The following is a 12689-nucleotide window of genomic DNA, read 5'->3' as shown; positions in this document are numbered from 1 at the left end:
CTTGTCACCCATGTTGGTGTGTGAATGTGTTACTCTGTGTATGGTTTTGCACAGCATGCGTGGGCAACACTCCTTCGGTGTGAAGCTTGAGCAGTACACACATTGGAAATCCTCTCACCAGGAGACATCTTAGCTATCTTAAGACTTATTCCAAACTAGCTACAGTTGATTATTAACCATAGGTGCTCGTATGATTTTTAACTAGTTAAGGATAATATTTTCTCCACGCAGTAATGTTTAAGCATGGCCTACGCCTAAGCGTTCGCATCTCTCTCTCTCTCTCTCTCTCTCTCTCTCTCTCTCTCTCTCTCTCTCTGTGTGTGTGTGTGTGTGTGTATGTGTGTGCGTGCGCGCGTCTACATGTCAGCGCAGTGCTACTTCCCACATTAGCTTCAGGGATTACACAAGCCGAGGGGGCGGCACACTGTAACAATGCGGGGGTTGCAAACTCCAAACTAAAATCCTGAATCTCTCTCTATATGGATAGCTATATATGGAGCAGACTCGCCTAGACATCGTGAAAGCATGATTCACTTAATCCGCTTAATTTCAGTCAGGAATGGAATCGCACATAAAGTTACACTAGCCTATTAAGTGTCGCATCGTGTGACGGTTTATCCAACGGGTTTCTGAGGTAAGAAAACAGAGATCGTAAACGCTTGTTGCTCGGCTTTTACGACTGTTCAAATCAGTGTGCAACAACTGTCCTACAGGAGCAACATAGTTACGAAGAACCCGTTACCAAGTTAAATAAAACGTCAAGTAAATTCAGAGAATAGTGTTCTAATGCAGTGATTTGCAGTGACAATTCTACGTTAAATATTTATAACACCGACATATAAGTATGGAAAAAACTGGAGGTAATTTTTTTTCTCTAAATATTTAAAATGTTGACCAAACCATAATCAGACGAACAAACCCCGATCTGCGTGATAAGTATCCTCGGTGCGCTATAGTCCATAAAATATCACCACATAACTTAAATATTTTAATGCGCTATCCTTGTATACTCTGTGAGAAAATCTGTGGGAAGGTGGAGGTGCAATGCGCGTGTAGGAGGTACCGATTTAGGCTAGGGTTCACAACCACGCACTCCGGTTGTTCGACGACTCGCACAAATGTCCATTCATCTATTGCTGTTCAACTCTGAGTAAAGTTCTTTTTGACGGGAACTTTCAATGTAAATTGCACCTGAAATTACCGACAAAAATAAAGCATCTTGGCGTCGCTGATCTGTTACAGGATTGCGCGAGGAAATATGATAACCTTGGAAGGGTGAATTCATCGTATCTTTTTAAATGAAACAATTGGTACAGAAGACGGGCAGGTCTCGAGAAATGCACGCTTAACGACAACGCTGTGGCGCGCTCGAAATACTGACGGCTCGTGGCTCAACTAGTTTCCAAGTGGCGCTTTCTAGGATATTTCCGGTAACTTCAGCACAATGGACTACAGGACTCTTCTGTTTCTTATTGGAAGTTGTGTCTTGAAAGGAGAGCGGGGAGTGACTTGGCTATATGAAAAGTTATGATAGTTCCACTTAAATATTGATGTTGAGAAAGGCAGAGTTAAGTGAAGGGCCATTATAAAGCATAAACCCAAATCATACCTACTTCAATATACCCTAAAGATCTGCACAGGGATATATTAGAACATTGTAACATTTAGGATTACCGAAACATTTGTACCCTCGTCGGGAACCCGAATCTCGTTGGCTCATATGGGACTGAAGCACTCATCGCGGTGCCTGCTCCTTCGGAGAAAGATGGCGGAGGCAGAGGGCTCGGAGGTGAGTTAAAGATACGTTCTGAAATGCATCATAACGCCAAAGTTCGCGCCAGTCTTTGACAAGATTGTCACATTGTATATAATATTACTGAGCACAAATGATTTCATTTGTTTCATGATAGCTTTCAACGTAGTCTTGAATCTGGAGACAAAATCCGCGCGACGTTCTGTGCAATGCTGCGGGCAATATAGCCTAGACGAGCTGGCGACAAAAAACATCTTTTTGTAATCATACTGTACCGCGCGTCGATGGCAGCGTAGTAAAGAACACTAAAAGATACTGCGATCAAAAGGACACTGGACCCTCTGTTGTGGGACGACGCTCCTTGTAGTGTTGCCGGGAATTAAATGCCAAAGCACGCCACGGTTTTTTTTTTTTTGTTTGTTTGTTTGTTTTTTGTTTGTTTGGCGGATCTGGTAGTTAGTGCGGTCGCGTTGATTGAAAATCCCTGCATACACAGCCTACGTTTGTACGAGAGCTGTCCTTGGTGCTGCAGTAACTGCTACATCACACGTTAACACCACGAACGAGCTACACCGTAAATATATGCATACGTTTATATATATATATATATATATATATATATATATATATATATATATATATATATATATATATATATATATATATATATATATATATATATAAACACTTCATCAAACGGCCAGTTGATCAGTCCATGCTTTCCAAAACATGTAGAGAACTATAGGCTCCAAGCAAGCGAAAGTTAATAGCATCGTTTTTCATCTCTCCCGGCTAGCAACAACAGCGCACTGTTAGCGCCCCCTCATCGCAGTCCCCGCAGCCTCCTCCTGTGCCGAAGCTCGTGCCCTCCGTTCGCCATGTCCCTCGACCTCCTCACACTCCACACGTCTCAGCACTGTCCGCCTGCCCCGGACGCGGCAAGATGGCCAAGCTCCTTAACCCGGAGGAGATGACATCACGAGACTATTATTTCGACTCGTACGCTCACTTTGGCATCCATGAGGTACACCGGCAAAGCTGTGACAGATGCGTACATGGCAGAAGTTGTATTATGCCAGTGATCTGAGATCACTTTTATATTTGTAGTCAAGCATTCTAAGCTGTGGGCACACTGCTCTGCACAGATATGGCTTTCTTTTGCTGTGACACACTTAATGGAGTAAAACAGATAATTAACAAAGACTTAATGAGTTATTGGGTGTGTTTTAAAGCAGTGTGTCTGCAGGACTGGATTTTATAGCTCATAAGTCTTGAGTTTTTTTTACTACTTTGATAGTATTACATAAATGTGCAGTGAATCACCTAATCTAACAGGACAAGTTTTCTGCCCATGCTTACAGTGTTGATGTGAAGCTCCCAATGAGCTTTTGTATGTTCGTTCACCAACAAATGGTTCTTTCTAGTATGAAGTGCTACATCATCTATTGTATCATCAAAAGAATAGATTCTACAGAATCCTTCAAAAGCATAAGATAACCTAACTTTACTGTAGCACTCGGCACCAAGAAACACCCCTCTCACAAAAGACCCATGTTCATGATGGAGTGTGATACTGGTACATTCTCTAGGTATTTGGGTCAGGTTGGGCTGTCTGCTGATAAAGGGACTATTCCTGATAACAGAAAAATAGCAAGAAAGGGGGAGAGAGAGAGAGAGAGAGACAGAGAGACAGAGGGAAAGCGCAATGGCCATCAGATAATCCCTCCAGGACTATTATGGAGACCTGTCTCTATAAAAAGAAAGCTAAGGATACTGTGCTATGTGTCCTACATATCTCATAATCCCATACTCTTGTAGAGATGAATGACGATGGAGAGCCTATGTGTCACGATTAGTCCCTCCCAGTTTCCATGTTCCATGTTTTCCCGGTCTTGTGTATTTTAGTTCCATGCCATAGTATTGTTTTCTGCGCCCCTCATTTAATTTTCCACACCTGTCCCTCATTTAGCTCATGTATTTAAATCCTGCCTTGTGGCCTTGGTCTTGGCTGTTCATTGTTTATTTGAATGGTGGCATTTATGTGGTTGTATTGAATGTTTGGATGTTAGAATGCCCATCTGTTTTTCCTAGCCTTCATATTTGTTAGTCTCTGAGTTCTTCCTCATATCTGTCATAGCTAGTTCCTCCTGGCTGTGTTCATGTTTTGTTTGTTTGATCATGTATCCCCATGCTCTCCGTGTTGGTAATATGACCCTGGACTACTACAACGACTCTGATTTTGGATTTGCCCATAATAAATCTCGCTCTTCTCCGCTCACGTGTCTGCCTCCTTACCGCGCACCGTTACACTATGTAATGAGTGGCTCTTTAAGAATGCATGCTGCTGTAGACACTGACTGTGATCCTAGATATGACAGAGTATACTTTACATACATTTTATATTTTTATTGCATTTTAAATCATAAATAATATGCTTTCTACAAAAATAATGTCCACTGAGTTGACCAACAGGGTTAGAGCTGAACAACAATATAATCAAACTATGTTATTTTAAAAATAAAAATAGACTTATGAAGAATATCATCACAAATAATAACTCTGGGCCATCACTTTTTACTAAATTTGTGTTCTTAAGACTACACACTCATACAAAATTACTTTTATTGGTATTGCTGCTTGTAGCCTAGGCATAAGTTAGGACAACCAGTTGTCGTTCTCAACTCATGCTTCAAATCTGACCCGGTCTTACAGATTTCTCCTTTGTAATGTACAAAGGATATAACCCTTTCTCTCACAAGAAGCTGCCCAGGTACTTGTGCAGTCTCTTGTAATCTCAAAGACAGACTACTGCAACTTGCTACTTGCTGGTCTTCCTCTAAGAGCCATCAGACCTCTACAATTTTTCTAGAATGCAGCAGAATGACTGGGCTTCAATCTTCCGAAGTTCAGACGTCACTCCACTGTTGCACTCCCTTCATTAGCTTTCAGTAGCTCCTTGCATCAGATTTAAAACCTTGATGCTTTCCTACAAAGCCAAAACTGGACCAGCCCCTCCATACACAATGTCAATGATCATAGCACAATCTGTATGAGTACTTCGAACCTTAAGTACAGCTTGGCTTGAAATACCATGCTTCATGTCTCATGGAAGACAAGCATCAAGACTATTCTCTGTCCTGGCTCCTAGATGGTGGAATGAACTTCCGCTTGCTGTCCAGACAGCAGAGTCCCTTGTACTCTTCAAAAGCAAACTGAAGACCCATCTATTTCTGGAATATTTAAATTACTACTGATCCTGCTCCTATGTTGACTAGCTGAAACTCTAGTACTTATTGTAGGGAGTTTTGTTTATTGCACTGATTGTTGTCTGAGATAGAGCTTATTTATTTTGCACTTCTAGGCATCAGCATTGATCCCTGTATTTCAACAGGGATTGGACTCTAACCTACAGTACTGGCTAGGATGTATTCTCTGAGTAAATGACAAAGCACTATTGTAAGTCTCTCTGGATTAGAGTATCTGCTAAATGCTGTAAATGTAAATGTAAATAATTGCGTAGTTGAAGCTAGATGTTTCTCAATTGTGTATTACACTGTAGATTGCCCTTTCTTATTAAAGCATTATATAATATTAACAAATGTCACTAACGAATACCTATATAGTATTTCCAAACATTTATTGCAAGCATATATAAATTGTTTTGAATTTGTTTCCCCCAACAGGAGATGCTGAAGGATGAGGTGAGAACACTGACCTACCGGAACTCCATGTATCACAACAAGCACATTTTTAAGGACAAGATAGTTCTGGATGTCGGCAGCGGCACAGGAATCCTTTCCATGTTTGCTGCTAAGGCAGGGGCCAAGCACGTTTATGGGGTGAGAACACAACTCCGGCTCCAGACACAGCACTTTTACAGGAGGAAATTCTAAGCCTTGAATTAGAAAGATAAAACATATGACATATTTTTCAGGTCCAATATTAGAGCTAAAAGTACAGATTAAAAGATGGGGGTGGGGGTTGGATGGGCTATTTGCTTGTGGGTCTCAGCAATAGATCAATAAAAAGTGGACCATTACTATCAAAGGCACTGATTTTCCTGCATGTTTTGCAGATTGAATGTTCAAGTATATCAGAGTATTCTGAGAAAATCATCAAATCAAACCACCTGGACAATGGTAAAACCTATTACATGTTCACTTGTTGAATATCTATGGAGAGGAAAGGGTGACACATTTCAAGTCAGAAATTTGCATTCTATCATACAGTAACACTAACTTCCTGTATAGGACACTCACTTCCTGTGGTGGGATGGCAGAAGTTGTTTAGCTAAATCTGTCTTCAGCAGCTCTGATTAACATTGGCAAGCAGTTGGGGGGTGAGGCCTGAGTCAGCGTGCAAGAAATCACTGCAGCATGGTCGTGCACATACACACACACACGCACACACACACACACACTCTCTCTCTCTCTCTCTCTCTCTCTCTCTCTCTCTCTCTCTCTCTCTCTCTCAGCACCCCTTCATCGGTCAAATCAGTAATTGGAGACTGGCAGCTTGCCCTACTGAAAAAAAAGAGAGAAGCTGAGAAGCAGAGATGGGTAGGAGAAGAGAATGGAGAGAAAGGGAGACATCAGTCAAACCAGACTCTGAATGAACACTCTCAGCCAAAACAGCTCCCTATTGACTTCAAAGCAGGGGGTCAAATGTCACTGACAATCTTTTCATGTAATTGTTCTCCCTGCAGTTAACTGATAGTAATTTGTTAGGATTCAACGAGTTTAGGCCTCATTTCAGTGGGTTTTATAAATTGGTGATGTTGTTACAGGTACTGTATTTTGTACAAGTATTCCTGTGTTTTACCCTGTGCTTCTCTACATGTGTATTTTGTGTGTCATACAGTGATCACCATCTTTAAGGGGAAAGTGGAGGAGACAGAACTACCTGTGGAGCAGGTGGACATTATCGTATCTGAATGGATGGGCTACTGTCTTTTTTATGAATCCATGCTTAAGACTGTCATCTATGCTAGGGACAAGTGGCTGGTTAGTAAATATTCATATGTGTTTAATCCAAGGTCATATAAACCAAGTTCATATTTTAGGATTTATAGTGACCTGGATGTTTATTGTGATACACTGTAATTCATTACACCAAGTAGCAAAGAAGGACTTATAAATAAGTGGGATATTTCAACCCTCTGAAGACATGAGCAACAGAAAAAAATGGTTGCAACATTATAATTATGTCTCACTCATAGTAAACATCAGTAAGTGGATACATTGTAAACTTTCACTGCATAGCATATTTATATGTGTAAGTTGAAAGGGAGATATTTTATTATGATTAGCATTTAATGAAATGTTATGTTTTAATAGAAAAAAAAAAGGTTGACTTCTTTGATAATTTTCTCCACTAGTTTATTTGAGCTGTGAGTGAGAAATAATTAGTTTATTGCAGCAGTACACTGACAAATAGTGTCTTCACAGAGTTTAAGCATTCCCATTTGCTTATGTTTAACAATGAGCATGCAATGTTCATCCAAGAGGGACAGAGAGTGAGAATGTAAATGATGAAAATGAAGTGATAATTTGATATGCCAGATGTTCAGAAAAGGTTATGTGAAATTAATATGGAATACAATAATGTCCTGTGATACAATACCTACCTTTTTCAGAAGCCTGGGGGCTTCATGTTCCCAGATAGAGCAGCCCTCTATGTGGTGGCTATAGAAGACAGACAATACAAAGACTTTAAAATCCACTGTAAGTACACACACACACACACACACACACACACACACACATGCACGGAATCACACATCACCAAGATGAGTCCCAGGTGATATAAATGGCATGTATCAGAAAGAAACAGACAGGAGCTGAAGAGACATCCCTGTAGTATTTGTCACACTCTTCTAGTGAAAGCCTATTTACTTCAGTCCCCTTGTGTTTGTTTTCGATGGAAGCATATGATCTGATTTATTCTAATGTTTTGTTTTTTTTTCTGAAGAATGATGTAATCTCAAGGCTGCCAAACAACAGGGATGAGACTATTTCAGGCCTAAGGGGATAAGAAGACTTTAAAGCAGTAAGAGTCAGAGAGAGACAGGAAGCTATAGAGAGAGACAGAGAGAGACAGGGAGCTATAGACAGAGACAGAGAGCCTGGCTGGCTGTGTAGTGAAAATAATACTGAGCTAATATTAGTGAATAACATTTTATTTGCATTTCATCCACATTGCAGTGTAGCCTATCACCTGTCTTTTTCTGCACACAGCCATTGTTGAGAGAATATTATTTGCCCTTCTGAGAGACAAGAGTTTAGCAGAGATGGGTAGGAGGAGAATGGAGAGAAAGGGAGACATCAGTCAAACCACACTCCGAATGAACACTCTCAGCCAACGTCTCCACATGGACTTCAAAGCAGGGGATCGAATGTCATGGATAATCTCTCCATGTAATTGTTCACTCTACATTTAGGTGTCATTAATTCATTAAGGCGCAATCAATTCACTCAACCTTCAACTCTGTCATAATATCAGCGCTGTGTCTATCTCATTAATGTTATTACAAGTCCTGCACACTGTAAATTGTCAGTCTCACTGTTTGATTGAAAGGTGGTCTGCCACTCAAAATTATCCAGCTAAAAATAACTGAACCGCTGATGGAGTTTTGGAGGATGGTAAACAAACTGCATGAGATAAAGTGGTGGGCTATAGTCTGTACACCTACAAGTTTCTATTCAATACATGTAACCAATAAAGTGGGTGGTAAGTGTATAAAGCAAGAAAGCAAGAAAAAAAGTACACTTGGGGGAGAGTGTGGAAGTGGCAACACGATGTCTATACGCACCACAGACGGTGTTGCAAGTCCTCATCCTCAGAGATTTGCCAACAGCCTGCTCCTCATGTATTGCTCTTACTCCCTTTTTAAATGCTTTTCTTCATGTCAGCTATGTACACTTGCAGGTGGATACTCATATATGACTTTAACACATCCACATGCCAACACATCATATAGAGCGCTTTGAACGTGAATGTCAAGCTTTCCAGCCAAATGTCCACATCCCCTTTGTCATTCTACCATTTCAATTCTCCTTTAACCCAGTTAGGATTGTCCACATCTACCAAAAAGGCAAACCACAACTCCTCACTGTTTGGGCCAAAGAGAGAAAATAGTTCAAAATAAAGCTTTTTTGGCCTAAAGTCACGCAACATCAAGCAATTATTGCTGTTGTGTAACTTTAGGCCAAAGCAATTGAAAAAACCTTGTTTTTCCTATACAGTCTGCCAGGGCTCCTATCCCAGACTCAGAAATGTTGAATGCCAAAAAATCTCACTATCAGTATCTATTTTGACCCATATGCAGACACTAGTACCTTGACAAGGACACAATAACTAAAATCTATCTATTGCGCTCTAACATATTTGCTGTTAACTTTATCTGATAAAATGTTCATGACATTTATAAAACCGTGTTTGCTTACTCACTGTTTGACTTCTAGGGTGGGAAAACGTTTATGGATTTGATATGACTTGCATTCGGAATGTTGCCATGATGGAACCTCTGGTTGACATTGTGGACCCCAAACAAGTGGTGACCAACTCCTGCCTTATTAAGGTCTGAACATAATGTGTGCAGGTGCATAGGCTATGAAAATGTGAGTGTTTGAGTGTGCTCATCGTGAAAGCCCTGCACTGATTCATAGAGCAGATTGACTAGGCGCTACCTCAGGACACATGTTGCGTGGGCGTTACATAATGACCCAGTTATCATTAAGGGGCTGTTTGATGACTGGGTGTTAATCTGTTTTCATCATTTTAACTGACTGGGAGTGCATTTCATACTGGACTACATAAAATGTCCAGCAATGTTATGATTACACTGCTATATTGTGATTGCAATTTCATTTTCAAAGTGTTCCAAAGATCCCAAACACTTCATATTTCTATGCGATGCAGTCAACAGGCTGGGAGATGTTTTTCAAAACAGCACTGAATTTGTCCATTTGACCGTGTCTGTGGTTCAGCCAAATGTTCACAGAAATCTCATATGGGATGCTGATAAAAGGCTACCTTACTTAACGGAAATTTGTAATATGTTAGTGCTCTTGTTCTGAATAGCATAATAACTACAAAAGCCAGATTTTCCTGCTCTAGTACTAAATAGAACACATAGAACAATAGTTATATTTTACCATTCTATCACAAGGGCAATTAACCTGTGACACCAATAAACATGCTGTATACTGCAGACCTACTCAGTCCTATTGTGTTGTCAATATACAAGGTTTTTAGTGACAAAATTATTAATCATCACAATAGGCCTTTATAAATAAGTGCAGTATTTTTCATTGACTGTCACTCTGAACTCCCAAGGATAGCTGCCAACTAAATGTGAAAGAAATCAGTCAGATTGTCTGTAATAATGTAGGTTTTTAAAAATATGCTCAGTGTTCTTTTTTTTTCTATTTGTAGATGGAGGTTGCGACTATAAAGATTATGTGGCATAGCCGTTCATGTTTATTATATGTGGCGTTTGTACTCCTCAGCTAGCGAGATGGTAATTTTAGGATCTATTATACAAACCTTTTCAATACTTAAAATATCAGAGAAAAGAGTGCAAACAGATACCAAAGGGTGGAGAGAAAACAGAGAGGCAGACAGAGGAAGAGAGGGGAGCAAAATTCCAACATCAGCATGCATGTCAGTGACTCCTCTGTTGGTGTAATCATGAAACACCTGGAGGAAAAGGCTCTTTGAAATGAAGAATGGCCCACAGTCGCATTGTCAGGCTCTCTGAATGGAAAAGGCGAACAGGGGGAATGGAGTTAATGATGTGATGTTGACACCATGATCAAAAGCACAGTGAAAGCTTTACCCATTCACCCTCATCTTATGTTCAGAGGACACAGACAATAGGACTGAAATAGTCAAGAGATTTACAATGAATAAGAAAAACTTGTTAATCACATGTATAAGAACTTGCAATAGGGAACAATCTGTAATAATAATAATAATAATAATAATATCATTTCTGTGTTCCCAGCAATCTACATCCTCGGCTATGAATCTTCAAACTGCTAAATGTTTTAGCTCATTTTTCCCCACCTTAATAACTTACCAAATTAAATATTGAAGGCTAAGTATTGTGTCATGGTCATGGCTGTAGTTTATGATGATCATTCTTAATAGATGCCTCTCAAGTATCACGAACCAGAACATCGGGGTTTGTTTTATTTATAAAAGATTAATCAAGATTCAGAGTCATACAACAAGCAGACATCAGTATCCACAGGGCAAGCAGCCAGAACCTAAGAAATAGGCAAAGGGATAAACAAGAAAACAGTCCAGAGTGTATAAAACCAGAGGGCAGTCCAACAGGGAAAACTAACCAGGTTGGAGTAGGGCAGAGGCAAGAATCAGGCAACAAAACAGGTCAGAGAGACAGATAAGGAGACCGCTCAGTACGCATGTGATACTCACGGCAATACTTTGCAAGGAAAAGGGAGGAAATAGGCAGGTATAAACAGACAGGTACATGATGAGAATCAAGTGAAAACAGTCAGTAATCAGGGGTGGCAGATCTGGTGAGCGTGATGATTGCAGGAACTGAATTGAGTGACGGGACCTTGCAACAGGTGAATGCTGAGAGACGGACTTTTGGGCTAAAGAGCGTGATATCAAGAGATTTTTGTGTTTTCAATGGCAGCCAGAAAGCTGAAATCTTTTGATTGTGGGGGTGCCTAAGTGAATGGATGCTGGTCCTTTGTCCTTTGCAGGAGGTGGACATCTATACAGTGAAGTTGGAGGATCTGACCTTCACCTCAGCCTTTTGCCTGCAGATCCAAAGGAACGACTACATCCATGCCCTCGTCACCTACTTTAACATAGAATTCACCAAGTGTCACAAGAAGACTGGCTTTTCTACAGGTTCAGCTCCACTAACAAACTCTGACAAAGCTCATGTTATCTTATTACTATTAGAAATATTAGTTTAAACTTCTTGCTGACTTCAAGCTGATACATATTTATTTTCTCATGTTCTGCTCATATTTTCAGCCCCTGATGCTCCAAGTACTCACTGGAAGCAGACTGTGTTTTACTTGGAGGATTACCTGACTGTGCGGAGAGGGGAGGAGATCCTGGGCAGCATTACTGTGAAACCCAATGAAAACAATGAGGTGAGTATGAATGACCGAATATTGAGGGGCTCCCTTGACAGAGGTATCAGATAGACAGAGAATGAACCCTTCTGGCAGAAAAGGAGTGAATAGTAGATGTGTCAACCACTGGCTTAATTTCAATCTTTTATTTTTCCCTAGCGTGACCTGGACTTTACCTTTGAGCTGGACTTCAAAGGACAGCTTTGTGATGCAGCCATTTCTCATGACTACAAGATGCGGTAGTGCTCTACCAGGGAAGACAGTTTCCTATAAACTGAGCAAACTAGAGAACAAGAGGAGGCTAAGTCATGTGCTGCTACATGCTCTGACCAAAATTGGGAGACTAGGAGGATAATGCAAGCCTAGCGATGTCATCTGTGCAAAACCTGCACGTGAAGCAATAGTGTCATCAATCCTCCAATGCTGCAAAAAACACAAGGCCGTAAGAGAACAACACTTTGAACTTAAGAATGTCCCATTTGTCCTTTATTTTAGCTGTATAAAATAAGAAAGCATGATAGTTGAACACTGTTGAACAGTAATCCATATGTCTGTGTGACACAAAATGAGGTGACTACCTCAAAAAAAAAGACTTAAGTGCATAAATTGCAGTATGAGAATTTTAAGCATGGAGAAAGATGAGTGTTTAAATGAGTAAGAAACTGGACTGCATATTTTCAAATAATTTAATTTATTTCTCATGATTATTAAATATTTATCTGATAATTTCATAAATTTCTTGATCATTAGTTTAATATTGTGATTGAAATGTCTTCTGAACTGTTGCCTTTATTAAGATATTCCTTATCAAG

General features: G+C 40.1%; 1 protein-coding gene across 2 annotated transcripts; it reads left to right on the top strand.

Moving 5' to 3' along the window:
- Nucleotides 1-421: 421 nt before the first annotated feature.
- prmt8b (protein arginine methyltransferase 8b) lies at nucleotides 422-12143 on the top strand. 2 transcript variants are annotated; one of them, XM_027020242.2, is made up of 10 exons: nucleotides 422-1789; nucleotides 2550-2777; nucleotides 5437-5592; nucleotides 5829-5892; nucleotides 6614-6756; nucleotides 7392-7476; nucleotides 9217-9332; nucleotides 11494-11644; nucleotides 11774-11895; nucleotides 12037-12143. In XM_027020242.2, the coding sequence occupies exons 1-10, from the start codon at nucleotides 1721-1723 to the stop codon at nucleotides 12118-12120; spliced, it is 1218 nt and encodes a 405-aa protein (XP_026876043.1). In that variant the 5' UTR covers nucleotides 422-1720; the 3' UTR covers nucleotides 12121-12143. The 2 variants fall into 2 exon arrangements, with proteins under 2 accessions (XP_026876043.1, XP_026876042.1); XM_027020241.2 differs by having other exon boundaries at nucleotides 423-1789; nucleotides 7389-7476.
- Nucleotides 12144-12689: the final 546 nt, after the last annotated feature.

This window comes from Electrophorus electricus, chromosome 7 (genome assembly GCF_013358815.1).
Source record: "Electrophorus electricus isolate fEleEle1 chromosome 7, fEleEle1.pri, whole genome shotgun sequence".
Classification (NCBI taxonomy): Eukaryota; Metazoa; Chordata; class Actinopteri; order Gymnotiformes; family Gymnotidae; genus Electrophorus; species Electrophorus electricus.
Note: the sequence above shows the minus strand (reverse complement) of the source record. Positions and strands in the feature narration are given on the sequence as shown.